Genomic DNA, 27921 nt, shown 5'->3' on the forward strand with positions numbered 1-27921 from the left:
AGACCTCCAGTAAGTGTCAGCGTCCTCAGCGCAAACCGGGAACGGGGGGGGGGGGGCCCAGAGACGCCAAGGGCCTGTCCCAGAGGGGCACAGCAGGGAATTGCCTTTTTGTAAAAATGTACAAATCTAGGGCTGCCAGATCTCCCTTCTCACGCAGTGTCAGGCCCTTGTCAGAGCTGGAGGCTGTGCACGGCCCAAATCTGGACCATTCCATGTAATCGTGACAACTCAAGGAATCTGATTTGCAGCTGCAACCAGCAGAGGCTCAGAGAGGCAGAGGGGTTTCCCCGAGGCCACACAGAGAAGGAGAGAGGGGGAGAGGGCAGGAAAGGGCGGTGGGGCTTGGAAAGGACGAGCGCGGCTTTGGGGGCTCCCTTCCCCTCCGAGGGCCAGGACCCCCGAAGGCTCGCCCCTCCCCTCCCCTGCCCCCCCCGCCCGGCCCGCGGGCCCCTTTAACCGAGCGGCGGAAGGGGCGTCCGGCGGCGGCGTCCAATGGGCTGCGCGGAGCGTCACTTCCCGGCGGCGGGCGGCGGGCGGCGGGCGCCGGGCGGGGGGCGGCCGGGGGGCGGGGCGGCCCGAGGAGGCGTCGGCAGCCGGCTGGGACCCACGCGGCGCGGCCCGCCCGGCCTGCAGCGCTCCCACCCGCGGCGGCGACGGCACGATGCCCTTTGACTTCAGGAGGTGAGTGAGCGACCCCGGCCGCCGGGCAGCCCCCTCCGCGGGCACGGGGGCCGCCCGGGCACGCCGCGGGCTCCTCCTGCCTGGCATGCAGGCGCGGCCCGCTCCCCGTGCCCGCCGCTGCAGGCCCTGGGGGACCCGGGGCGCCCGCCGCGCACGAAGCCAGCCGGGGCCCCCGAGGACCCCCTCTTGCAGCGCCCCACTGGGGGCAAAGCCACCCACCTGGGGCCGCCCGCCTCTTCCCTCCGTGCAGCCCCCTCTCCAGCCTGCCCGCCCCCCAGTCGATCCTCACACTTCACAAACCCGCATCCCCGCCCCCCCATTCTGGGACACAGATTTGCGCCCCCCTCCCCCCAGATGGGAGCTCGCTCGCCTTCCCCTTCCTCCCTCTACAGAGCCTCCTTTCCTGGACCCCGCCCCAGCTGACAGGTGCGCCCTGGGCACCTTGAATGAGCCCCCCGGGGTCCGCAGGGTCTGCAGCCCACCTGGCCAGCGGGGCAGCTGGAGGGTTTTGGGTTACCGTAGGCTCAGGCTGTCCCCCAGCCTGTCCCGGTCCTGCGCTCTGGGTTAGGGGCGCCGTGGGGAGGAGAGGAGGCCATGGGGCCTGGGGCAGTGCTGTGCAGAGGGCCCAGGGCGCCTGGCCTTGGCTTTCTGCAGGCACCACAATGGGTCCTTTGTGGGTCCAGCTGCCTCATGGTCCATCTTGTACTGGGCTAGGCCTTCGGGAAGCCCGCCTGGGAAGGGGTCTCCACCAGACTCCCCCTTGGGAAGTAGAGCCCCAGGGGATGCCCTGGTCTGAGGCAGCCACACCATGGGGGTCTTGCCAGGAAAACAGCTTTGGTGTGGGCAGGAGCCACATTAGAATCTGGCTCTGCCCCCTCCACTGAGCAGCTGGCTACATTCTAGAAGTCAGGGATCAGGCTCTGGGTGCAGACCCCCTCTTTGCTGCTCAGCTGGATGACCTGGGCAAGTGTCTGATCCCTCTCAGCATCTCCATGTCATCACCTGCGGATTGGGGCTAAACACAAAGTCCCACCTGTGAGGACTGAGTGCATGAAAGGCTCTTAGCGCAGAGCCTATGTGGTTTAGAGCTCAGGAGTGGGAGTTAGTGGCAAGAAACTTCTCCATGAGCCCATTTCCTTGTCCACAAAATAGATTCTGGTGCCCACCTCAAAGGGGGGAACTCTTCCCCGTGACTGCTGCGTCCCTCCCTCCAGGTATGAGTGAAGTCAGGGTAAAGTGACAGCCTTCTCTGGAAGAAAAGCCTGGCAGTGACCCCCATGGCAGGTTGGCATGGCAGGTTAGGCCTGGAGACGTTCTTTGCTGGCCTTGGACCTCTTGTACTGGCTGACGTGGTACTCTAGCCTGTCCTGGGCACCGATACCATCTTGCAAGCATCTGCCAACTTCCTGGCCCTTCCATGAAGCTGGCACCAGGGCCTCAAACAAATGTTTGCAGACATAGGGCAGTTTCAAACAAGGAAAGCCCCTCTAGTGGAATTCAGGGGCAGTCCTCATGCTGACATTAACATCTGGGCTGTAAGAGCTGTGGTTGGCACGTGGATTCCTGGCTCCACAAAGCCTCCCCTTACCCAGGCTGATAATTCCTGCCCCTCCTCCATCCCCTTGTGATTCAATGATTTTTTACGTTGGAGGAAGCACTGCTTTTGGTCATTTAATCCCTTCACTCTGTGCCTAATTCCCCCATCTTAAGAAAGTTGAGGTTCCAGGTCTGAGGGTCTTGCTCTGGACCTCACAGGTGCTAGATTGAAGAATATGCCAGGGTCTCAGGTCAAGCACAGCTCCTGACCTGGGGCCCCGTGAGATGGAGGTTTGGACCGTCCAGGGCCATGGTAGTCCCAGCTTGCTGCAGCACTTTAATCAATTCCTTGAGGGTGTGGGCTCACCACCTAATGGGGAAAGTGGATTCAACACTTTACATTCCCACCTTGGAGGATGAGCCTTTCGTGTTCAGGAACCTGCAGTTTTTAAGATCTGTTAACTCACCCCTGGCTGGTTTGGCTCAGTGGGTAGTGTCGGCCTGTGGACTGAAGGGTCCCGGGCTAGATTCCTGCCAAGGGCATGTACCTTGGTTGCAGGCTTGATCCCAGGCCCTGGTCAGGGCGTGTGCAGAAGGCAACCCATTGATGTGTGTCTCTCTCTCTTCTACTCTCTCTGAAAAGCAATGGAAAAATATCCTAGGTGAAGATTAAAACAAACAAACATCTTTTAACTCTAGGGCTCAGGTTCTAAGGAAGGCTCCACCATTCCGGACAACTTCCTCCTCTTCAGTGTTGATTCATCACATGTTTGCACCTGCTCAGCCCTCTGCCACGTGCCCCAAGCACAGAGCCCAGAGACATGTGGCCCTGCCCTCTCCGCACTGGAGGGGAGAAGGGAGGCGGGCATCGGGCATCACCCAGAAGTGAGGGTATGCGTGGGCATTCACGGCTGTACAGGCACTGGGGTGCGGTCTTGACATCTCTTCCCCGTCACCTGTGAGAGGGACTTTTAATCTCATTTTAAGCCAAAGGAAGGGGAGATCGTTTCCCCAGGGTCATGGTGAGCTGGTATTTGAACTCTGGACTGTTAGCTCCAAAGCCTTAGCTCTGAGAGAAAAGGGAGGCTTGGAGGGCCCCACAGCCCTGTCACATCTCTTAAGAGCCATGGGGAATGGAGAGGGGCATACTCTGATTGGACCCCCTCCCCAAATTCAAGGCCTGGGAGAAAACCAGGCTTCCTGCTCCGTTTGCTCTCCTTAAAACAAAATCAGGAGGATTTCACCCCTTCCTTTCAATACTGTTTGTTTTCTTACTGTCTTGGACAACTTCCCTCCTATTTTGTTGTTGTTTTTAATATATCTTTATTGATTTCAGAGAGAGGAAAGGAGAGGGAGAGAGAGAGAAACATCAATGATGAAAGAGTCATTGATCGGCTGCCTCCTGCATGCCCCCGACTGGGGATCGAGCCTGAAACCCGGGCATGTGTCCTGACGGGGAATCGAACCGCGATCTCCTGGGTCCTAGGTCGATGCTCAACCGCTGAGCCACGCCCCGCCCGGCTCCCTCCTGTGTTTTCGTCTGTGAAATGGGGATGAGAGCTGTAGAGAGGACGTGTTGAGGATTAAGTGAGATAATGTGTACAGCATTTAGACGCGGAGTAAGCTCCCAGTACCCTTTGGCCGCTATTTTCATTACTTGTGCTGTCTCATTGAAGCACCCGTGTTTCCTAAACCGTCTGATTCCCTCGATAACTGTGCTTTTCTCTTTCTCCCTCACATGAAACACGAGCTCCGGAGGGTGGAGATTTGTATGTTTTATTCGTTGGTGACTCTTAGAGCAGTGCCTGGGCCACACTGGCCCCTTGGAAATGCTCCTCCAGGAAGCCAGAGGCCTGGTGGGATTTGATGGCTAACTCTCCTTTCCCCCGGCGATGGGTGATTTTCCACCTTCTTTCCTAGAATTTGCTCTAAATTGCTAGGGGCGGGGAGGAGGAAGGATCCTGGGCCTTTAAAGATGACTGTGTTTGCCTTGCTCCTGTCGCATTGTTTCATTAACTGCTGAACTCTGCAGGTGTGGAACTGGGCTTGTGACCCAGATCCGGGGGCGTTGGCCCAGACCGGACCCAGTTCCTGCTGGCAGGGACAAGTACCACCTGCTGCCTCCCTCTCCGCCTGGGGTTAGTGATGCGGGCAGTTTCTGCAGCCCAGGCCCAGGGGAAGCTGAGCACAGCTTTCACGGAGGCAGGGGTGGCCGGCTCCCCCACAATGGGGGCCCCCTACATTGAATCCCCAAGACCTGGGGTATGCCTCTACCCTGCACTGACTGGCTTTGTCCTATGACAGTTGACTTACCTTCTTGGAGCCTCAGTTTCTACATTTTAAAGGGGATCATAACCTTCACTGACTCCCCAGATATAGGGGCAAGTGAGATGTCTCAGCCAGGCAGGCCCGGCTACATAATTTGTGGGGCCGAGTGCAAAATAAAAGCAGAACCCCAAGTTGGAAAAGTAGTGAGAATTTGAGGACAGTGAGGGCCAAGCATTAGTTAAGCATGGACCCTTCTGAGCATGGGACCCTGTGTCACTGCATAGGTCACACACCCACAGCTCCAGCCCTGCTGCAGTGCCTCTCACTGGAGCCTTCCAAGTGGCCTCCCCGCCTGGAGACCCCAGCCCTCCAGCCCTGGAGGAACCCCAAATGAGTTTTCCAAAATTGACCTGATGTTTTCATTTCCTGGTTTCACCCTTCAAGCTCTGAGAGTCAAGTATGAATTCCTTAGCTCCCTATGCGGCCTTGCCCAAGGGTCCCCTGCAGACTCTTGTAGCTCCCCTCAGTCCCTACACCAAGCTAAGCCCCAGCCACCACAGGGGCTCCGAATGCAGCGTTAACACTCAGCACATTATAGCTGACACGAGTGTCTGTATGTCTGCCCTGTCTCATTCCAGAAAAAACTTGGGGAAGCTGACCGAACACAAACTTTATAACAAGTTTTAAAAATCTTAAATAGACTTTAAAAATCTAATCTAATAAAAATTAGACCAGAGGAAAAATTATGCAAAAATCAAGCCAGTATTTGGGGTTTATTGAGCACTTACTAGGGCCTGGCCCTATTGTAAGGATTTTACATGTATCAACTCATTTAATCCCCAACAACCCTGTTAGGCAGACACTGTTGTTCCCCCTTTCACAGATGAGCCCATTGAGGTGCAGAGGTAAGGAACTCGGGGTTGGGCAGAAGGCGCTGGTAGGGATTGGAACGCTGGCATCTGGCTCCAGAGCCCCGCTGGTGACCTGTAGGCTCATCTCTGAAGCTTTCCCCCTACTACTCACCAGAGATCTGAAACCTCCTCTAACTGGATTCCATTGACTTTGTCACTAACCTTTTCCTCACAGTGCTCATTAAGAAGCTTAAAGTCATCAACCTGTTTTCCCTACACTAGCCTCATGTGGGCTGACACCCGATTCTGAAATTGTCTCTAAGACCCCCCACTGCGGTCTCACACCAACTTAGGGCATCTCACTCTGGCCGGTCCAGGCTTCCCCTCTTCAGCCCCTGGGGCCTGAGAGCGAAGAGCGTGTGTTTAGCTGCTCTTCTGGACACCTGGACACCGAATGAGGCGGAAACTCGCTTTTCCCGAGGCAGTTTGGATTCCTGGCCGTGACACCGTAATATCTTGAGACGGGGCTCTGGCCAGCTGCGGTCTCGTGGAGTTTCAGTCCCCATCTGGTAATCCTCTCATGCTTTATTTTGGAGTTGCTGCAGGCAGTTTTCCTCAGGCACTGATTGGCGGGGCAGGCAGGGTGTGAGGAGGGCATTTGGTGTGAGGCTTCCCTGGTATCTGCATCACTGAACCTCAACTCTGGCTGTAAGGGAGCCACGGAGGAGCTTTCAAAGTCCCCAAACTCAGGCTGCACTCCATGCCCTGTAGGATCTGAGGGCGAGGGCCCAGGCATCAATGTTATTTTTAAGCTCCTCGTGTCATTTCAGTGCACAACTGAGACTGAGAAGATTGCCCTAAACCCAGAGGACCGATAGCAAGCTGGGCCTTGGAGGGGAGCCTAAGGATTGGAGTCGCTCCTGTGTGACTTTTGGCAAGCCAGTTCCCTACTCTGTGACTTTTCTCACCAGTCACCAGTCAAGTGGCCACTAAGGGGCTTACCTTTCCATTGATACCCTTGCTTTTGAAAGTGTGGTCCCCAGACCAGCAGCTGCAGCATCACCGGAGCTTGTTGGAAATGCAGCCTCAGTGCCACCATGAGTCTGAACCTCGGTGGAGATTCCCAGGTGATTGGGATGCATGGTAGGGATGAAGCCCTGCTCCATGTGACTGACTTGACTTAGCATCTCCCAGTCCGTGCTCCTCTGTACTGTGTCCCCTGCTTAGAGATTCACAGCACGTGCTGACTTACTAAAGGCTCTGAGAAGTCCTGCATGGAAGGAACCAGAGTCACTGGTTCAGCCCAGCTTTTGCCAAACTTATTGTCTAAGTCAGCCTGTTGCTTATAGAGCGCTGGGTACGATTTCTCAGAATGTGGTTTGGGAAACAGCCCTAATTGATCCTTTAAGGAAGTGGTAATTAGCCTAATTGTCTGTTGTCAACTTTAACATTTAGGTCTCTTGATCTAATTACATTGGTTGTATATATGTAGGAAAGTACAGGATGGGACAGAACCTTCAACACTACTATGTATTTGTTTTTAAAAATGCCAACCCTTGGGGGAGGCAGAAAGAGCTTGGGGTTGGTTCTCTGTCCTGCTGACAGTGAGCGGATATGCAGAGTGCTTCATAACCCCCCTGACCCGCTGAGTGGGCATCATTATCGCAGTTTTAAGTGCAGGGAAATAGCCCCTCAGAGATGCTGGGTCACACCTCGGGCACATCAGAAGGCCCTGGGGACCTGTGCACACCTGACAGTGTAATCCGCCCCCTTGAACCTGGCGGGCGGCACAGCACCCGATAGAAATGGATTGAATGTTCTGTTAGAGCCTATTGGAGATGAAGGCCTGGCTGTTACTAAAGTCTAGTCATGGGTCCCTGAAACACTGGGGACTAGTGTGACAGCCCCTTCACGATGTTACCTTCTGTCTGTCACATTTTGGCCCAGGGCTGGGATCTCTGGAGGAGGAAGGGAAAGGAGGCGAGCTGATCTTATTAGTTATGCCTGACGGTTCCCCAGCTTGCGGCGTATTGTGCCGGCATGTCATTGGGCTGAAACGCCACCCTGGCCCCAGGAGATAAATATGATTACTAGGAACTTATTTTATTTTTTAAATTAACTTACAGTAAAATTGACCTTTTCGGGGGTGCGCTCATCTGTGAAATTTAAGACTTTATATCGTGTAACCACCCCTCAATCTATAGAACAGTTTCCACAGCCCAAGAGACTCTCAAGCTGTCACGTTGTAGTCACACTATTGATTCGGGTTTTTAAAAAAATTGTAGTAAGAACACTTAAGATCGCCCCTCTTAGCCCGTGTTCAGGGCACAGCACAGTGTTAAGTCCAGGCGCCCGCTCTCCAGGCCCCCCCGCCCCCCGACCGAAGCTGCACAGCCCGCGGTTGCCACCCCCAGCGCCCGACACCCACCGTCCCACTTTCTGTCCTGTCAGCTTGGCTACTTTAGAGACGTCCTGTAAGTGATACCACGTAATATCTGTCCTTTGCCGCGCGGCATGGTGTCCTCCAGGCTTATCCGTGGTGTTGGACGTGGAAGGATTCCCTTCTCATGGCTGAATGTGACTCCCGTGTACATGTTGGTCACGCCTTCCCCGCGTGCCTCTGTGCGCGGCCACTTGGCTCCTTCCCGCGCCGCCTGGATAATGCCGCAGTGAACTTGGGGTGCGCGTTGCTCTTCCAGGTCCGAGTTCAGTTCTTCCGGATAAATCCCCAGGCCTGGGATCCCGGGATCAGGTGGTAGTTCTGTTTTTAACTTTTGAGGAACCCGCGTACTGTTTTCCACGGTGGCTGCACCAATTTTCTTTCCCGTTGCCCAGTTTTTAATTGTTTTGCTGCTGTTGTTTTTAGTTTTTTTGTTTTTTGGGCTGTGGAGTTGAAGGAGTTTCTTATGTATCTTGGATATTAACGTTAGCCTTTTCAGATATGTGGGTTTCATGTATAACAGGTTTTCACTCTGTTAATTGTTTCCTTTATTCATTTCATTTTAAAGCGGGGAGCCAAGGCTCAGAGCTGGGAAGTGACTGGCCCAGGGCATGCAGCTGGGGGGTGCAGGATCGGGGCTTGAACTTGGTGATTCCTGAGCCGGGGTGCTTCAGCACGGGGCTGTCCTGCCTCACTCACACCTTGCCATTGTTGATTTCTGTGGTTTTCCCACTAGGCCTTCCCTCCCCACCAACAGCTGCTGACATTCAGAATTTCACCAAAATATCCCTGGAGAACTTCGTGGGCCACTGGTGATTTGGGGCTGTTGTGACGTTTTGCTGGGTCCACAAGTACATTCCTGATATGGAGAGAGCGTCTCCAGGTATTCAGGGGAAAGTGCTACGTGGTGGGCTGACCCGACCCCGGCCACCCTTGGAACGGACCCTCACGTTGTGTTTATTTCGCCAGTCTATTTGGATTCCAGTCTTTTCCCCATGTTGACGAGCCATGGGACCCTGGAGAGGACACTGACTCTGTAAGCTTCGGTTTTCCTCATCTGCAAAGTGGGTGCTTATACTTTCCTTGCTAGGTTCCTGTGATTCCACATGAGATGGGCTCGTGTGGATGCCAGATATATGTGCTTAGAAAATGGTAATGTGGCCCGGCCGCATGTGGCTCAGCGGTTGAGCGTCGACCTGGGATCCAGGCGATAGGGGTTTGATTCCCAGTCAGGGCACATGCCCAGGTTGCGGGTTCAATCAATGACTCTCTCAACATTGATGTTTCTATCTCTCTCCCTCTCCTTTCTTCTCTCTGAAATCAATAAAGAGATATTTAAAAAAGAAAAAGAAAAGAAAATGGTAATGTGTTTGCCTTCTCCTGGCCTCGCCTGGCAGCATGTGCCTGTGCTCCTCACCTGGGAGACCTCAGCAGAGGGGCCTCTGGTGAGTAGACATGGTAGGACCAGGGCCTCTTGGGTTTCAAGGCCAGTGACATGATCACCTGAGGACCCCTGAGGAGGTTAGAGCCGGACTCCCCTCTCTATGTGGCACCCACATGGTGACTCCAGACAAGACATTAATCTGGTGAGAGAGAAAATGGTCCAACAGTGGCACATCCAGGTGCCCCAGGGCCCAGGCAGGTGCCTCGGTGGGCAGGGAGGGGCAGCTCCAGTCCGGCTCTGTGGCTGGTTGTCCTGCACAGTCCCCAGCTTTTCAGGAATGTGAGCATGATTGGCATCTGCTTCCAATTTCATTTTCGTTGAACATCATGCTAAGCCAAACCAGAACTTGCTGAGGGCTGACAGTGACCTGTGGCTGGCAGGAGACAGAGGAGTGAGGGACCCACAGGTTTGGGCAGAGACAGCCTGGGGGCTCCCCTCCCGATGGCACTGGGATGGCACTGCCAGCTGTGCCACTGGACCTAATGTTCCTCTTTGGCCAAAGCCCACTGACACTCTCTTGCTCCAGATCTTTTAACATCTTCAGCCTCCAGGGTGTCTCTTGCAGGTGACTTCCCAGGGCTCTTTCATGATTATAACAGTGCCCACCAATAGTGCCCATTTATCAAGTGCCAGGCTAAAGGCCTCTCCAGGACTCCCTTGGTTCATCCTCACATCAAATAGGAACCAGGTATTATTCCCCTTTACGTAATGAGGATGCTGAGCACAGAGAGAGGGACGGGACTTGGCCCAAGGTCACGCAAACCACGGATGACGCAGCTGAGACTCGAGCGCTCACTGTGATGCCAGCGCCGGCTTTCTCATAAACCGCACCTTCGTGCCCAGAGCCTTATCGCCTTGATTTTCTTGGGGCCACTCCACGAACACCCTCGATATCAACTGCCATCTACTAGTTGTGTTTGTAGTTTGTTGACCATTGCCTGGTTAGTTTGCGTGTCTGTGGGCAGGAGCTTACTGCCAAGCTGCTGCTGGGGAGCGGGCAGAGGGGTGCAGCCCTTCCTGTGGGGAGCGGGTGGGGCTGCCCATCCTGCCCTTTCTCTGCCCGTCTTTGGAGCCCCTGTCAACAGGCCAGGAGCTGGCAGTGCTGGTGGAGTCCTTTGTTCATTGAACATATTTATTGAGGGCCTTCTGTGTGCCAGGCACTTCTCTAGAAGCTGGGGATATGGCATTGAGCAAACAGACAGCTCCTGCCCCCTCGACTTTGTGGGACTTCTGTTTTAGTTTCGGTATTTTGCTTCTCTCTCTCTCTCTCTTTAAAAAATTAAATACAGTTTTAATTTTGGGAAAACTTAGATTTACAGAAAAGTTGGAAGGATAGTACCAATACCCCCTCCCTTTTTCCCCGTGGCTCACCGCATACGTCAGCCACAACTAAGAAACTGACATTGTTACATTATTATTGTCATTAACTGAACTCCAGACTTTATTTGGATTTCACCTGTTTTCCATAGATGAGATTTGATCCAGCAGCCCCATTGCACTCATTTCATTGGTTGTGTGCCCCCAGCTTCCTCATGACCTTGGCAGCACTGTCCAGGCATCCTGTGGCACGTGCCCTGGTCTGGGTTTGTCCGGTGCTTCCTGATAGTTAGGCTGGGTTATGGGTGGAGGGCCCTTCTCAGTGCATCCTGGCACCCATGTGACCTCAGTGGCCGCGTTGACCTTCAGCACCTGGTTCAGGCAGCTTTTGGCAGGCTGCCCCCATATCGGTGGACCTTCACCCCACCTGTAAACTGGCCAGCTTCCATAGTCCCTGTGGGCTTCACATGACTTAACTGCCTCTTTCTGCTCCGCTGGTGCAGGACCTACTGTGGTGGGCACTGAGTGTCACTCCTGAGGGGCTATCCCCTCGGCTCTGAGTGGCCTGACACCCCTACCCAATTTTTCCATTGCACCCCATGCCCTGTAAAAGAAGAGTTGAGCCTGGCCGGCATGGCTCAGTGGTTGCATCGACCTATGATCCAGGAGATAGAGGTTCAGTTCCCGGCCTAGGCACATGCCCGGGTTGTGGGCTCGATCCCCAGCGGGGGCTGTGCAGGAGGCAGCCAATCAATGACTCTCTCATCACTGATGTTTCTCTCTCTCTATCCCTCTTCCTTCCTCTCTCTAAAATCAATAAAAATATATTTAAAGAACAAAATAAAACAAAAAAAAGACAAAAAAATAGAAGAGTTGATAGCAAGGCCCACAGGAGCCTTTCATGAGAGAAGGCTTGGAAGGAGTAGAAATGTTTCACCCAGTGGCCCACTTCGCTAGGCCAGTTTATAGGTGGGGAGAAAAACCACTGATACAGGGGGCGGCCTGCCAAATGCTGCCTGAACCAGTGCGGGGAAGGGTTTGAAGGTGTGTGAGAGACCTGTCCCAGAGGCTTTCAGGCCCCTTAGGTAGACAGGTTGGTGGGACTGTCCATACTAATTCCTGTGGATCCTGGAGGTGGCTGTTGGCTCTGGATGATGAGCCAACATCTCCCCACCATCTCCACCAGCTGGAATCTCTCCCGCTCTCTGTGGCCAGCCTCAAATATCACCTCCCCTGAGAAGCCCTCCCTTTCTTGCTGAGGAGGGATGCTCTCTCAGCTGCACCGTGCTTTCCTGAAGCCCTCCAGACTGTGCTGCCCCTCCTGTGCCCATCTGGCTCTGTGCCATGCACCTCCCTTTCTCCCTTCCTGTCTTACCCGATGGGCAGCATAAGGTCACACTCGGCTGTCTTCTGCAGCCCCAGCCAGGGACTTGCACACAGTTAGGGCATGGCAGCCCCCGGGTGATGTGCTCAGCAGAAGCTGTGTGGCACTGTGCCAAAGCAAGGGCTTTGAGTGTGTTCAACAGTCCTGGGTTCAAGTGTCAGTTTCACTACTTCCTAAATGTGGGATTTTTGGATAAGATGCTTTACCCCTCTGGGCCCTGGTTGCCTTATTGAAAATCAAGCCTAATAATAACTAGTGCCTGGCTCCCAGGACTGTCGTGAGGATTAATTGAGCTCATCTCCGTAAAGCCCTTAGGACTGTGCCTGGCATCTGTTAGCACGGTAATTATTCGTTACAGAATAAAGCACCAGGGTATCCAGGCTGTCCTAGAAGATTTCTGGATTCACCGGAAATTGGACTCGAGATGCTTCCTTTATATTAGCCTAAGTCCGCTAATTTCCATAAACCTGAAAATCTCAGCGCTTTAATGCAACAGTTTATTTCTTGCTCATGTACAGTTTCAAGGTGGGCAGGGTTGCTCTGTCCATTGCTGGTATGCAGGGACCCAGGTTCTGTCCATCTTGTGGCTCTGTCCTCCTTGAGGGTGTGCTTATGGCCTGGCGGTGAGGGCAGAGAAGGGAAGACAGAAGGTGGGGTGGTGGGTCTGGATGTGGGACCACTGTTTCTGTCTTTGAACTGGGGACTTGGCTTCACGCTGTTCAGGAGCTGTCAGGGGATGTGGTTTAGCCACGTGCCCGGGAGGAAGAGCAAAGGAAGACTTGATGCATATGTCACCGTCTCTGTTGTGGTAACTTGAGCCCATTTTCAACCTGCAGGTACCAACTTACTTTGGGGGCATAATTCCTAAACAATGTGGGTTATTTACCTAGTAATTTTTCTTTAAATGACTCATCAATTTTTGAGGTTAATGTTTTTACTTCAAAAAATCACTTTATAACATCTTTGAAAATGGAAAAGTGGTATCAGCTGCCTCAAATATATACCAATCACGGTGAGGTGGTTCAGGTGCAGCTAGCTGGTGCCTGCTGGAATTGCTGGGGCTGTTAATAAAGGGACACTAGCAAGCGCTGGAGAGACCAGAGGCTGAGGCCTGAATAGTTCTGCCCTGAGATTTTCTCTTTGATGTTCTCAGAGTACTCAAGTGAGAATGCAACAGGAACAACCTTCTCCCTGTGAAGTCTAATGCCATTTAACCACCAGGTTCCCATACTGCCCTAAAATCACCCCAGGTCCCACAGGTGGCATGGGTGCCGTGCTTTGGGAAATACTGGTTAGGGGACAACCAGCACACAATTTGTGCACAGACAAATCTAAAACCTGGTACGGCAGGGAAAGGTGGGTGAAAATCAGCCTTTTTGCCTCATAGCACTCACCACTTTACGGTTTGCGCCTTGACCTGTGAGGGAAGAATTAAGAATGTCACTTTGCCAATGGGGAAACTGAGGCCCAGAACAGGGCACAGCAGCCTTGAGTGTTCTTTCCACTGCCCTGGCTGCTGTGTTTGGTCTGGGAAGGCTTCCTGTCCGAGGTGCAGCCACACTGGACACGGGCATGTGTATTCATGCAGCTCCGTCTCTCGTCCCTGTTACCGTCACCTGCGGCTGTTTACGCAGGAATGCCAGCCTCCCAGGTCTCTTTGACGAGCCAGGAAATCCGAAGGGGCCCTGGGCATGCTTGGGAACTTATTACCTGTTTTCTGGCCCCGTGGTGACACAGGATTGTCCTGTGACAGCATCAGTGGGACTGTTTAGCTACATGCTATTGAAGGGAGGGCTCCCCAGGTGTCAGGTTTGTCTTCCTGACATTGTTTTGTGCTCTTGACTTGGGTGGAGTCCTTGAGTGATTTGTTCACAGGGTAGAGGAGTCCGACTTCCTCTCCTGCCCCTAATTCCCCTCCCCTGATGTCCAACCCACCCCAAGTTACAACAGCACCAAGCCCCACCCCTTGAAAATAGGCGGTATGCCTGGGTGTAAAGCTATCGTCAGTCTTATGGGGACAAAGAAGTTGAGGTCCAGGGAAGTGGGGGTTTGTGTGTTCATTCATTCACTCATCCATTTATTCATTCACTCACTCACTCAAAGATTTATTGGGGAGGTTTCCAGGGGAAAACAAGGAAGGAGAGAGGCAGGGAGGGAGGGGCCAGTGGATGTGGGGCTCATGCTCCTCCCACCTCCCACAAAACAGCGTGGAACCCCAAATGAGATGAGACTCCCCCCAGGACCTGGCTGAGGGGTCCGAGTCCACCTGGGTTGGGTGCTGTGTTGCCGTACCTCTCTGTGTTTGGAAAGTGTTTCTAGTTTTCTCCTAAGGGTGTAAGTGCAGCAGAAAGGAGTTGTTTCTCTAGCAGTGGGAATGGAAAATGCTCCCCGTGGACTGTGTCCCAAGGAACCGGGAGATCAGACAGTACTCAGGCCCTGACCAGAGGAGGAGTGGGTGGCTAGCTGCCTGTCCTAATGGGAGTGACCAAGTCACCCCCACCCCCGCTAGCTCCACTTGCTTGAAATGGCATGTTAACCCCGGAATCGGAATCGGAATCGGAATCAGAGGAAGTTGGGAGGAAGAAGACACCTGACATTTCACCCCAACCCCAGCCTGGGGGTTAGGCCTGACTGTTTCCATTTTGAGGAGACAGAGGCTCAGAGAGGCTGAGGGCCTGGCCCAGAGTCACACAGCTGGCAAAGTCACAGAACCCAGGCCTTAAACTCAAGACTTTCTCAGCCCCAGAAAGTGATTTGTTCTGTTGGATCCCCTGTCCCTGGTAGCCCAGGTTTGCCCATTTTCAGTTTTAGTCGAGCAAGTGTGTGCTCTAGTCTGGCAGGTTTGTTTTCCTTATTACCTGGGCCCTGTGCTGCCCCACCCCCACCCCCACCCTAGTCGGTCCAGTCAGCCTGAGGCAGGCTTGGGAACCAGGTAAGCTGGGAAACCCTGAGGAAGGGATCCCCATTATGACACAAGTGTAATTCAGGAACTCAGTACCACAAATCTTTTTTTTTTTTTTTAAAAATCTTCACCTGAGGACAGAGATTGGAAGGGAGAGAGAGGGAAGGAGAGAGAGAAACATCGATGTGAGAGAGACACTTCAGTTGGTTGCCTCCCACACGTGCCCCGACCCAGGCCAGGGATCGAGCCTGCAACCCAGGTATGTGCCCTTGACCAAAACTGAACCCTAGACCCTTCAGGGCCTACGCTCTAACCACTGAGCCAAACTGGCCAGGGCACCACAAATCTTAAATAACCTAATAATAATGGCATGAAGGTGTCATATGGGACTTGAGTTTAGGAAGCCCTTAGAAGATGCGCGTGGCCTGGGGGTGACTGTTTTCTCTGCAGGTGAGGAAACTGAGACTCAGAGGGTCACACAGCTGGAGAGGGGATGCAGGACCGCAGCTCCCAAACTTGAACCCCATACTTTTTCCTAGTTCACCACGGGGCGTTGGCATCTTGGTGAGGGTTGGGTCCTCAGAGCCCTCCTGTGACACAGCTGTGGGTTCAGACCCCTTTGCCCCTGATGCAGATGAGACCTGACCCTGACTCTGCGCTCAGGTGTTTCTGGGGGGAGGGGAGTTAGAAGCCCAGGTGCTAGGCAGTGGGGGGGGGGTAGGTGTCATTTATTGAGCATCTCCTGGGTCTCAGGCACAGTGCTACACCATGTAATAGATCATCTGCTTCAGCTCTCACAGCAAAGCCGTGGAGCGGGGCTTACTGCCCATTTGCAGGGAGGAAAAGGGGGGGGGTCATTCCCCTAGGCTCGCGTGGGTAAAGGCTCTGGGCTGATTCAGTGAGTATCGGGGCTGGGAGGGCCTCGAGGTGCATGGAGCCAGCCCCTTCCTTTTGGAGCTGGGAGACCCAAGGGTCCAAGAGCTGAGGCCCTGCCCACATTCACCCAGCCAGCCAGGTGGCAGGGGCTGGTTCTGCTCTCAGACCAGTCGCGTTTCAGTTGGCCAAGCTGCGAAACTGGGTCACACTTGAAGCTGTTGGTTTGTCAGAGCTGAGTTAACCCTGAGTCAAAGGAGGGATGAGAAGGTTCACCCACCCGCCTCCTCCCTGTCCCGCCCTGCCCCACCCTGGATCAGGTCCCTCGAAGTGGGAGCACACCGGCGTGTCACCCCACTTGGGCCTCCGCCTGCCTCGTGTTCACCAGACCATGATGAGTCAGCCACCCCAGACTTGGCTTTTTCTAGAGCTGCCTTTGTGTGAGGCCAGGCAGACCTGGGATGGATGAGCATTGGAGCCCTGCTCTTGCACCCACTTGCTGTGTGTGCTTGGGCAGCTCGCTTCACCTCTCTGAGCCTGTGTTCTGGTCTGCAAATGGGAACATGAACTCTGACCCCACCAGGTTGCTGTGCCAAGTTAAGGAGAGAGCCTCCTACAGCTCCTGGCTCATAAGTCCTAATTCAGTGTCACAGCCCTCCCCATTCATGAACCTTCCCGACAGACTTGCTCTTCTAAAGCAGAGATTGTAAACTGGTAGCATGGGGGATCTAATTCTGCCCAGTCACAGATGTGATTATCTGGTCCTCACATTGAAACTCATTTTTGAATGAAATGCCAGCACTTCAGAAATCTTTATTGTTGAGAGTATTACAGATATTTCCCCCTTTTTCCCCCATTGCCCCCTCCACCCAGATCCCACTCCCACCCCGCAGGCCTTCTCCACCCTACTGTCTGTGTCAGTGGGTAATGCATATATGCGTGTAGGTTCTGTGGTTAATCTCTCCCCCCATCCGGCCCTCTGAGAGCCCTCAGTCTGTTCCATGCCCTCATGTCTCTGGACTTACTTTGTTCATCAGTTTATTTTGTTCATAGAATCTTTGTTCCTTTATTTTGATTTTTAGATTCAATTGTTGATGGATACGTGTTTATTGCCATTGTTCATATTTTTTATCTTTTTTCTTTTTCTTAAAAAAGACCCTCTAACATTTCATGTACTGCTGGTTTGGTGGTGATGAACTCCTTTAGCTTTTTCTCAAAATGCCAGCATTTTCAGATTAGGAGATTTCGCGTGGAAATGTGGACTTCCAGTGCCTCTAGAAAAACGGGGCTCCCAGCCTCCCTGGCCACGTGGCAGCACACAGCTGTTACTGAAGAGCGGCCACCCCTGTGGACAGGGTGCACTGTCACCAGCTCCCCCCACTCCCTGCTGCCTCGCCTCACACCCAGCTGGCTCCCCTCATTGATGAGACCCGCACCCTCGTTCCCAATGGGCCAGCTGAGGGGAAACAGGCCACAGGCAGAAGCTGGACTGGGCAGAGCCCCGGGCCTAGACAGGGAAGTGAGTCAGTTCAGGGGTTTCCAGCACCCCGACAGGACCTGGTTTTTGCTGCAGACCACCTCCTCGCGGGGTGTTCCTATGGGCCTCAAGCCAACTGTGGACCCCAGGGACCCAGGCAGGGAGATCTCTCTTTGGAAGGAGCCAGTGGCCTTTGGGAAATAGTAGAGACCAGGGTTAAGATGAGCTCAGTGTCCCCCCAGGCTGTCAGTGCCTTGCTCTGTCTCTGTCGCTGCTGGGTTCCCCGGACCTGGGACAGTGCTGGGCACACTAAAGAATAAATATGTCGAGTAGTGAGTAGCAAGCCTACCTGGGTTTGAGTTGCAGACTCTCTGACTCGCAGGAACCTCATCCATGTCATCAGCGGGGATGGCGAGGTGCCTTCTTCCTGGGGACAGTGGAGCTCAGTGAGGTAACGCACCTAAGTGCCCACTTCAGATGGCTGTCACTGTTACAGTTCACACAGATATTTCTATGTTTGACCCATGGTGCAGGCTCCCACATGGGACTCTGGCCCAGCCGGTGACAGTGAAGCAGCTGTCATTTGGGCATCCACCTGAGCATGCTGGCAGTAACGGCCTAGGGGGGAGAGGGCGCGCAGGTTTGGCCGAGGGAGAGGACGCCTGGGGGGAGCCACGCCTGTTTGTCAAAGGAGGGCCTGTGTGTATACGTGAGTGTGTACATATGTGTTCATGTGTTTGCTGGGTGGCTGTCAGTGCCCCAGCTAGCCTCACACTGTGGGGCTCCCTAGTGTGGGACGTGGCATGTGGACTTGGTGTCCACCCTCACCAGCTGAACCGGTTTGCCGTGTGCCGCTGCTGCTGGGAAAGGTATTGCACAGAAGATGCAACACGTAGGAATGTGCCTCCTGCCCAGCAGCCGGTGACTGCGAGCTGCTCCAGGTTCTGCTCCTGCCTCGGGTGGAAGCAGCTAGAACAGTCATGACCACAGCCCCTGGGTGGTGTCTGCTGACCTTAGAGGGCCCCATGTAGCCCCAAGGGCTCCCTGGGTGGGAGTGGAGGGGCTGGTTGGGCTGCCCAGAGACATCTTCCTTGGGGGAACTTCCTGCCAGGCACCTCTTGGCTTTTTCTAGAACACATACCCAGCGTTGCCTCACTCCATCTGTGCGGAAAGCTCACTGTCGATAGAAGGGGAAGAGTGGAGCAGTTGGAGCCTCCTGCACGGTCCAAGTGAGGGGTGTCTGCCTCCTGTTCACACCAGGTCCTTCTTTAATCAGGGCCAGAGGGGAGGCTCAGAGCTCACACTTGGCAAGACCAGAATCCTGTGTTTTTACAGAAGCAAGTCCAGGCACCAGGAGTGTGTGTCTGGGAAGCTTGGTGTGGGGCGGAGAGACCTTGGCTGGATCTTGCTATCATGTGGCCGCTATATCATGTGGCTGCTATATCATGTGGCCACGATTGTCATCCAGGCCGCTCCCGAGCGACCCTACTGTGCTCCCAGACCCAAGTTCATACCCTGGCTGGGCTCTGGGATGGGGTAGGAGTGTCCTGTTGTCCAGAGAAAGAACTGCGTTGGACCCTTGTGAGGCTCCTGCCTGCCAGGCGTTTGGGGCCAAAGTCCTTGCTTCCTGCCCTTAGGTAACACCTGCAGGAGAGCACGTCCCACTGTGCTTCTGAGGCACTTTGGACAGATAACATCAGGTCAAGTTCTGTTTGAAGCCCACGGGCCTGTGGCTGTGGAACATGCCCTGAGGACGTGATTTCTGAGGCTCTCAGTGCCCTCTTCTGTCACCTAGTCCAGGCTCCCTTCCTAGCTTCCTGGGACCCCCCTCCCCTGGGCCTGGATGGGTGGCCTTTTCCAGGAAGGCTCTGCTCCCTGCAAGTCTCCTGTGTCTCCACCCCCCATCCATCCTCGGGCCTTGGGTCTAGGCAGGGCCGGTCCTGTAAATACCAGCTCCCTGACATATGCATTTTTCCTCTATGATTTTTCCTGTTTTGATGAAACACTGCTCTTGGCTGTGAAGGTTCCCAAGAGGGGCCGGAGGCCCTGGCCCAGCCAGCCGCTCATTCAGGAACTCTGCTCCCAGGCCTGGCCCCACACCCTCCCGAATTCCACCGGAGCCGCAGCCTTCCTGCTCTGCTTGAATGGGGTTCGTCCCTCCCCCCACTCTCAATTCCCGGGTTCCCAAGCCCACCTCCTTATCGCTTTCCTCAGCTTACTGACAAAGGCTACATTCCAGCCCGAAATTAGACTTGCCCCTCCTTTCTGTTTTCTTCCAGACCACGGATGTGAGAGCTTGTTCAAGTTCATGGTCACGCCCGCCTGTGCCTGAGCCCACCACACGGCCGCCTGGTTCACAGGCTGCCTGTAGGGAAAGGACAGGGGTTAAGCACATTGGGCTTTTCATTCGTTCATTCAGCAAATGCACTGAGCACCTACTATGTGCCAGGCATTGTTCTAGGCACTGGGAATGAAAAAGTGTGAATTAAAAAGTGTCACCAAGGTAACAGTGCTGTCCACCCTCCCTGTGAGATGTAGCTGCTCTCACCAGCTCCACTTTGCAAGGTTAGAACTGAAGCTCCCAGAGCCAATACAGGTGCCAGGGATGCCGGTCACCTCTCTGCCACCTCTGTGGGCATCACTTTAAAAGCTCCCCTTCTTTGGGGCCCCTGGAGCCCTATGCAGTCCTCACACCTCCTTGGCTGAACTGAGCTAGATCCCAGCCCTTGCTTTCTCTCCACCCTGGACAGGTGTCCTTGGGCAGGGGACTGCCTACCCAGCTGTACTCGGAGGCCTCTCCAAGACCACAGCACAGCCCATAGGTGGTGGCTCCGGGATCTGGAAGCCAGGTGTCTGCAGCTCCAAACTCCAAAGTAGTTCTTTGGGGCCCTGGATCTGTTGCCCGATATCTCCCTCGGGTTTTTCCCTGCTGAGCTTCTGGCTCAGCTGTTCTGTGCCTGCGGCCTTGTCTTTATCACACAGCTCTGCTCTGCCCCAGGCGCTTTTGTTGCAAGTATTTGTCCTGAGTAACTCCCAAGTTTCAGATCTCATCCCTGACGCATTTACCCAGCCTGGCCTCCTGCCTGCTGGTTCCTTATTTATGCTTTCCACAAACAGCATCTATTCAGTGCCAGGCCCCTGCCAGGGACGGGAGGGGCAGGTGGCCCGGACGTGTGTGTTCCTGCCGTCAGGGAGCTCACAGGCGAAGGAGGCAGTGGGGGAGCGGGGAGGCACGCGACCCATGGGAACAGCCCACCCTGAGTTCATTGGCATCCTCGGGGCACCTGGACTCCGCCTTCTCCCATCTGTTACCTCCTGTAATCCCCAGGCTGCACCTCAGAGGGGGTCGGACCCGTTATTATGAGTATGCTGTGCATTGGGAAGCGAGTCACAGAGAGGTTAACTGACTTGCCCAGGGTCATCCAGCTAGCGGCAGAGCTGGCGTTTGAAGCCGAGCACCCCGGTTCCCAAGCCTGTGCTCTTCACCCCAGCACAGCGCTGCACGACTGGGAACTTGCTGGGTGAAGAAGCGGGCGCAGCACGTATAAATCCCAGACCCGGAGAGAAACGGACCCCCCGAGGTGTGTGGCAGGACAGGTCAGCGGCACCTGGACGGAGCAGCCTTGGGCTGGTGCTGAGCGCAGGTCCCCGGGGTCTGGGCAGGGACAGGGACCGGGTCAGGGACATGCATGTCCCGGGTGGGGACATGCAGAGTGGCGCTTGAGTGATCTCGCTCGGGGAGGAAGCAGTCAGGGCGTTACCACCCGTGTTTCTTGTGAGCACAAAAACATCTTCCAAAGCCAGACCCTGAGTTCTGCGGGGCTTGGAGCTCTGCCTGAGGGCCGGCCGGTGCCGGGGAAGAGGAAGGGCCTGGCTGGGGCGGACACAGGCTGGGGTCACGCTGTCACTGGGGTCACTCTGGGTGAACTCGGCCCACCCTCCTGGGCACTCAGCACAGAGAACAGTGCAGAGCCCTTTCCCCAGCCTGCAGGGCCCTGCAGGTCGGTCCTCCCAGCCTGGCTGATCTCATCCTGTGCCCTTCCCCCCTCCCTGTGCTCCAGCCTCGAGGCCATTGCTGCTCCCACCTCTGAGCCACTGTTGAGCACTCGCTATTCCCTGCACTTAGAATGCCCTTCCCTTCCTTCCGATCTCTGCTCGGAGGGGCCTGCGCTGACCACTCAGCCTGGATTGTCCCCGTCACCCACTGTTAGGGCACCCTGTGTGCTCCTTCATAGCTCTCAGTGCACTTCAGAGCAATCACATCTCTTTTTTTGTTGGTTAAAACATTTATTATCTGTCCCCTCCCTGAGAACGTAAATCCCTCCATTCAAGGCCTCGCCTGTCTTCACTCCTGTTTCCCCAGCACCATCCATGGTGCCTGGCACAGGTGGGCACTGAATGTTCGTTGGCGAACAGTAAAGGGCATGGTATTGCCACAGGTTGGAGGAGCAGCAGCTGGAGGCAGTGCGGGACCCTGGATTGGACCTGAGACCAGAAAAGGACATTAGTGGAACGACTGGTGACATCCCAGTGAAGTCTGTGGCTAGTTAATAGTACTGTATGTACCAAGGCAGACTTCGTTTTAAGACTCTCTCTGTGGTTCTGTAAGATGTGAGAATTAGGGAAGCTGGGTGAAGGGTGTGTGGGACTTTCTGTACTTTTTATTTTTTTTTTCACTCTCCTGTAAGACTCCAGTGACCTCAAAAGAACAAGTTGAGAAGGGTGACATGAGATGAAGGTGACAGATAAAGAAAGACGGAAGAGAAGATTGTGAGTGGAGACTTCGTTATGACATCAAGGCCACACAAAGGAGAGCGTGTTTGTAGAGAGGCTCCCGGGTGACAGGAGCAGACCCCCGGTGACAGGAGGAGACCCCTTTTGGTTGTAAAACCCTGTGTTGGTGAAGAATTTTTAGCAGCTGGCTGGCTGTGCTCTCCCTTAAGGTATCTGGTCCCCCCCTGAGCACTGCCACCCGGGAGTGTGTCTGTCCTTCTGTGACACCCATTGGTGCCAGGCACTGCAAAACCATGGCCAGGTTCCCCAGCCCAGGGTCCTCAGCAGCATTTGCGTAATTTCAGCTCCTCCTGGGCCACGTTCACACTTTTTGCCATATTTACCTCTGCCCATACTATTCTAAACTTTATATTTCATTTACATGGGCCCACTTTTTAAAACTTGAATAGGTGAATTAAAAAACGGTAAACATGTTACCTCATCCCTAGAAATGCAAACCCCCTGTCACCTGCCAGGAATTGAAGGTGTCTGTGAACTTCAGAGCAGTGAGAAGCAAGTCCTAGCTTGGGGCTATCGCCCGCAGAAGGTGCTGAGCCTAAAGCCTGTTCTTCTGTTTATTAAAATGAGATTATTAGGTGATAAACCACCTATTAGTACCAAGCTTGACTTTTCCTCGGCTCATTCGGGGGGACAGGCGTGGCTCCCTCACTGGGTGATCCTGCCGTCTGCCTTCCTGCCAGGGTTCCACCTGAACTATCGCGGGCAGGACCACTGCAGAGCTCCCCCGAGCCGCCTGGGCCCTCCTGAGGCGGGGAGATACGGGCCTGGGCCCGGTTGACCACCCTGTCGACCCTGAGTCCCCCTCGGCCTGCCCATCTCCTTCCAGCCCCAGGAATTCAGAGCTCGCTCTGCACAGCTCCAGGTCTGCAGCCATGTCCTCCAGGCAGCTGCCCCTCATCTTATTAGCTCCACTTCAGAGCATTTTGTCTAAAAAAAAAATAAAAATCAAACATCTGCCTTTCTTGGAAATATTAGAATTATTTTTATAATATATTATTGTTCCTACTTAATTCCAAGAACTGGACTTTGCCACATTGAGCTGGCACCTTCTGTGTCACAGAGCTGTGTGGGGTTCAGCGGAACAGGGCTTGTAATCGCTTTTCACCATCTGCCCTTCGCAAGAAATACATAGTATGTCGCAACCCAGGGTACAATGTATAAAACTCAACACAATGTTTCCTTTATTAAGTGCAGTGCAGATACCCAGTGTACAGTGTATAAAACATCACAATGTTTCCTTTATTAGGTGCAGTGCAAATAAGAATTTCTATTCTATTATAGTCTTAATTTTTTTAATGCTACTTTATAACCCACTAAATTGATTTCGCAACACCTGCTATTGGTAAAGTGTTGCTCTAAAGCAGGGGTGGGGAACCTTTTTTCTGCCAGAGGCCACTTGGATATTTATAACACCATTCACAGGCCATACAAAATTATCAGCTTAAAAATTAGCTGTGAAAAAGGTTCCTAGATTTATTGAATTTCGAGTCTCACCTGCGGTTGCCATGGCAGGGCCAGACCAAATGATTTCTAGGGCCATATACAGCCCACCCCTGCAGGGGTGAAGGCATGAACCATAATATCAGGGCCCACTTTTCTTTTTTAGCACCTAATAGGTGAGAGGCACAGTGCTGAACACTATCTTGTTTAATCCTAACACGTGAGATTACAGAGTGTCAGAGAGGATCGTCACTTAGTCCAGCTTGCACAGCAGTAAGGGCGAAACCGGGATTCCCACCCGTTGCCCATGCCCTTTGGGCCTTGGAACACTTCCCCTGTGTATCTGCTATCACAACTCGCTCAAGACTGTCCCCAGAGGAGGTGCTGATAGATACTTGAGTGACAGAATCAAACATCAAGTTGGCATAGGAAGAAATTCAAAAGCAGTCTCTAATATTACCTAGTAAGCCAGTGCAAGGGCTTCCCAAACCTGGCTGAGGGGTTGACGTTTTTTTTTCTCCTTAAAATTTTAATTGGTTTTAAATTGAGGTACAGCTGATCATAAAGCGCTGTCATCTTAAGTGTGCAGCTGGATGGCTCTTTACGTACGTACATACCACGTGGCCACCTCCGGATCAAGACATGAATCTGCAGCACCCTGGGCCCCCTCCCAGTCAGGACCCCCGCCAAGGGGGCGCCCTGCTCCTGACCTCCCTCACCCTTGATGAGTTCCGCCTGTCCTTCCGAGTCACAGGAACAGAGCCCACGGTATGTGTGTGTCGGGACTCTTTCATTCAGTGTAGTATCTGTGGGGTTCACCCATGGCGTGTGGATCAGTAATTCATTCTTTTTCGTTTTATAGCGACTGATTTCTTTGGGGTACTTGAAAGCTTTTTAAGAAAATTTTCATAGGATATTGTAGACACATCAGATGGCATAGGAAATAACCTATACCCAGCCACTGTTTTCAGAAACAAACCGTAAGCCCCACGTTCCTCTTCTGCTCTCACATTTCCACCGTCAGTGCGTCCCCGCCCCCATCCCAGTGTAACTGCTCCCCTGAATGTGTTGCTCTTTCCTGTGCGTGTCTGTAAATTTTACATCCTATGTATGAATTCTTAATGGATCCTTAATTGGAGTGTGTATATGTGTTTGTGTGCCCGCATGCACACACACACACTTGTTTTTACATTACTGAGCCCAGATTAGAAAGTGTTTTTTTTTAATGTTCCAGGTGTTTCTGGAATTCAGAGCCTTCGTTCTGTGCGATTGAGGTCAAGAGAGTTGGAACGGGGTCCAGAAGGAAAGGCCAGTTGGGGAGAGGCAGAAAGAGAGCTGAGTGGGGAGGGGGCCCGGGGTGGGGAGTGGTCAGAGGAGATGATCCTGGACTGTGCGAGGTCGCTGTAACAGGGCCCTGAGGCTCCTGGGCTCATGGGGAGCTCCGTGCGCCCCTCATTCTGACCTAATTTCCTGGGTCTGCTGGTGCCACCTCTGCTGAGCCAGCCCCCAGAGGGGCTTGTGGAGGGGACATACTTGTGGGCCTCCGTACCTCGCACCCTGCAGCCTCTGGCGCTCGTAGTAACAGGCCAAGTGGTGAGTGCGCACTCATGGCACCAGGTGGGGCCAGGCACCCTGCGAAAGGAACACTTCCCATGTGTGATACTGGGACCCTGTCAGAGCAGCCCGGCGAGGTGGGCACTGCTTCACTGACTGGGAGGCTGAAGCATGGGGCCGTGAAGTAGATTCCTCAAGGCCCAGCCAGCAAGTGGCGGAGCTGGGACTCGCACCCAGAGAGGCCAGCACCTGGGTGCCAGCTCCGGGCCCATGGTGACCCATGCATTCTTCAGCCTCAGTTGTCACGGAGGGCAGGAGGCCCATGCCTTTCCTTCCTGTGCCGTTTCCTGCTATCCCTCCACATTTATAACAGTTTTCTTGATTCTAGCCCCAGGCAGGCAGGGGCTGCCTGCTTGGCTTACATTATTTCGTGAGGGCCCAGATCAGCATCTAGAGTAGATGCTAGTGATATTGCGGAGGATGGTTGCTGAATAAATGAATGAATGAATGAACAGTGCAGACACAGAACAGTGGGAAGCCATCTGTAAAGGAGGCCCCCGGTGACATCTCTGCAAACCCTGGGCTTGACTCGGGGAATGGGGAATCTGGAAGCTAAGATGTGAGTCCCAGCTTCAGCTCTCCCTGGCAGTGACCTTTAACTTCATCATCTGGAAAGCGGGGACCGTGACAGTCCCTTCCTCCCAGTGTCACTGGGGGATGTGACACCTCCCAGGCCTTTCTGGGTACAGGTGGGCGTCCCAGGTGGGTGGGTCCCAGTGACCAAGGTCATTGTTCTGGAGAGTGCAGGAGTCACTGCCGGGCCCTGCAGTTAGTTCCTCAGGACTTGCTGGTGGGCTCCCGTGAGCTGATCGACTACATCCCCTCAGCTTTTCCGGTGTCCCTGCTCCGCACCTTGGACGCCACAGGAACAGTGCTGACTGGCCTTGGCCGCTGCCTCCCTCCGCCTTCCAGAGCTCTGCTGTCATTTGACACCAAGAAGACAGCTAGCCAGGCCTTGGCCGTTTGCAGAGGTGTCACAACCCCCAGTCAGTTGGTCCTGGCTGACCTCTACGTGTCCTGGCCGGGCAGGACGGCACTCGCCTGTCCCTGCACTCACTCTGCTTTGAAGCCACCTCTCCTAGCTGGTAACACGCAGCAGGCTCTCACCCCTTCCCTCGCATACACCCGCTGTTCCCGGCACTCTACAGTCAGGAGGGCTGGTCACAGAGCTCCCCCTCGCAGCCTGGATTTAACCTCCTGGGATTGCCTCCTGGGTGCAGGGCCTCTTTCTGCATCCCAGTGAGTGATTGCATTTGTTTCTCAAAACCATGCTAGGAGGGAGATATAAACACTCCCCCCCCCGGATTTTACAGATGAGTAAACTGAGGCTCAGAGAGGTGGTAGCCAGTTGCCTAAGCATGGCCAGGATTTGAAGCTCAGCCTGTGCGAGCCGGAGCCTGGGGTGTCCCCACTTCTCCCCGCGCTGCTTTGTGGAGAGAAGGCAGAAGTGAGCCCGTAAGCGTAACAGCAGCCACGGTGCTCGTGACGGACAGTGACTGCAGCCGACATCTGCCGCGCTTGCTCCGTGCTGTGAGCTGTGGTCCGCGCCTTGTACGTCCTGCCGCGTATAATCCCTGCTCCCCTGAGGTCGTAGTCTTTTCATCCCCATTTTACAAATGAAAAACACTGGAGATTCGGAGGGAAATCTGTCGGGAGGCGCGCAGCTCACGCGTGAGCAGGCGGAGCCCTGCAGGTCCCCCGGGGGCTGAAGCACCGGGTGTGCTGGGCCCACCCAGCCCCTGGAGTGCTGCTCGCTGCGCAGAGGACGTGAGCTTTAAGCCCCGAACAGACGTGGAGGAGACTTAGCGGGCTTATTACTGAGTGAAAGAGGCCAACCTGAAAAGGCTGGGTTCTGTACGATTCCTAGGACATGACACTTTGGAAAAGGCACCGCTGGGGCGACAGTGGAAGTGGTGGCTGGCGGTGAGGGTTGAGCAAGTGACTGGCGGAGCACAGAGATGTTTTGGGGAGTGAAACTACTCTGTGATTCTGTAACGGTGGATGTGTCATTACACATCTGTCCAAACCCAGAGAACGTGCAGCACCCAGAGTGACCCCAATGTCAGCGGTGGACTCTGGGTGACAGTGATGTCAATCTAGGGTCATCCGCTGTAGCAGATGCCCCACCCTGGCGGAGGGTGTTGATCATAGGGCGAGGCTGGGCATGTGTGGAGAATCCCTGTACCTTCCACTTAATTTTGCTGTGAATCTAAAACTGCTCCAAACAATAGCCTATTTTTAAAAATCACACAGGTACACAGTGTGCTCGGTGCACCACCAGCCTGACCCCCGGCCCACGCTCCTCTCACAGCCCCAGCAAGGATGCATCGGGGTGTGGCTCCGTGGAGTTTGGGGGCTCCCCTGGCCGGGTTATCTGCGGCTCCTCTTTTCCAGGAGTTCTTCCAGGCCTGCTGGCAGGTGTGGTTTGAAATCCCATCCAGGAGCGTGCTCTGGGGGGGGAGACAGAGGGAGGCGGTGGCTGCCGTTAGGTGACCAGAGGAGGCCAAGGGGATGGCAGGCACAGTGGGGGGCTCTGCCAGGAGTGGACTGATCCTCCCACTTGGGGAGAAGGAAAGGGGAGGCGATAACCACATTCTTTGGTCCCCGCTCCCCGGGACAGCGTGTGCTCAGGCTGGCCCCGCTGCCAGGGCATTGCAAAACTCAGTTGAATCAGTGTGCTTTGGAAAAGTACATTTTGCTCCAGAGCCAAGAAAAACTGAAGACTCTGCAGCCGGCGCACTGGAGTCGAGAGCCAGGGGTGACTCACCGAGGGGGAGGGAGGAGGGCCAGGCTCCGGGTAGGCCACGGTCCTCGCGTGGGCCCAGGCTCCCTCTGGCACCAGGCCCCTCGGCCAGCTCAAGGCCCTCCGCTGGGACCGTGGCACGCCCTGGGCAGCACCC

General features: G+C 54.4%; 1 protein-coding gene across 1 annotated transcript in view; it reads left to right on the forward strand.

Annotated features, from left to right (window-relative positions):
* The first annotated feature begins 566 nt into the window (after positions 1 to 566).
* Positions 567 to 27921, forward strand: part of ERGIC1 (endoplasmic reticulum-golgi intermediate compartment 1) — an 83114-nt gene continuing 55759 nt past the window's right edge. Inside the window, exon 1 of the mRNA XM_081133934.1 lies at positions 567 to 681. Within this exon, the coding sequence (XP_080990060.1) occupies positions 662 to 681 (20 nt within the window). The 5' untranslated portion in view covers positions 567 to 661. The remainder of the gene's footprint in view (positions 682 to 27921) is intronic.

The sequence above is a fragment of the Miniopterus schreibersii genome, assembly GCF_964146895.1.
Source record: "Miniopterus schreibersii genome assembly, chromosome: 4".
Taxonomy (NCBI): Eukaryota; Metazoa; Chordata; class Mammalia; order Chiroptera; family Miniopteridae; genus Miniopterus; species Miniopterus schreibersii.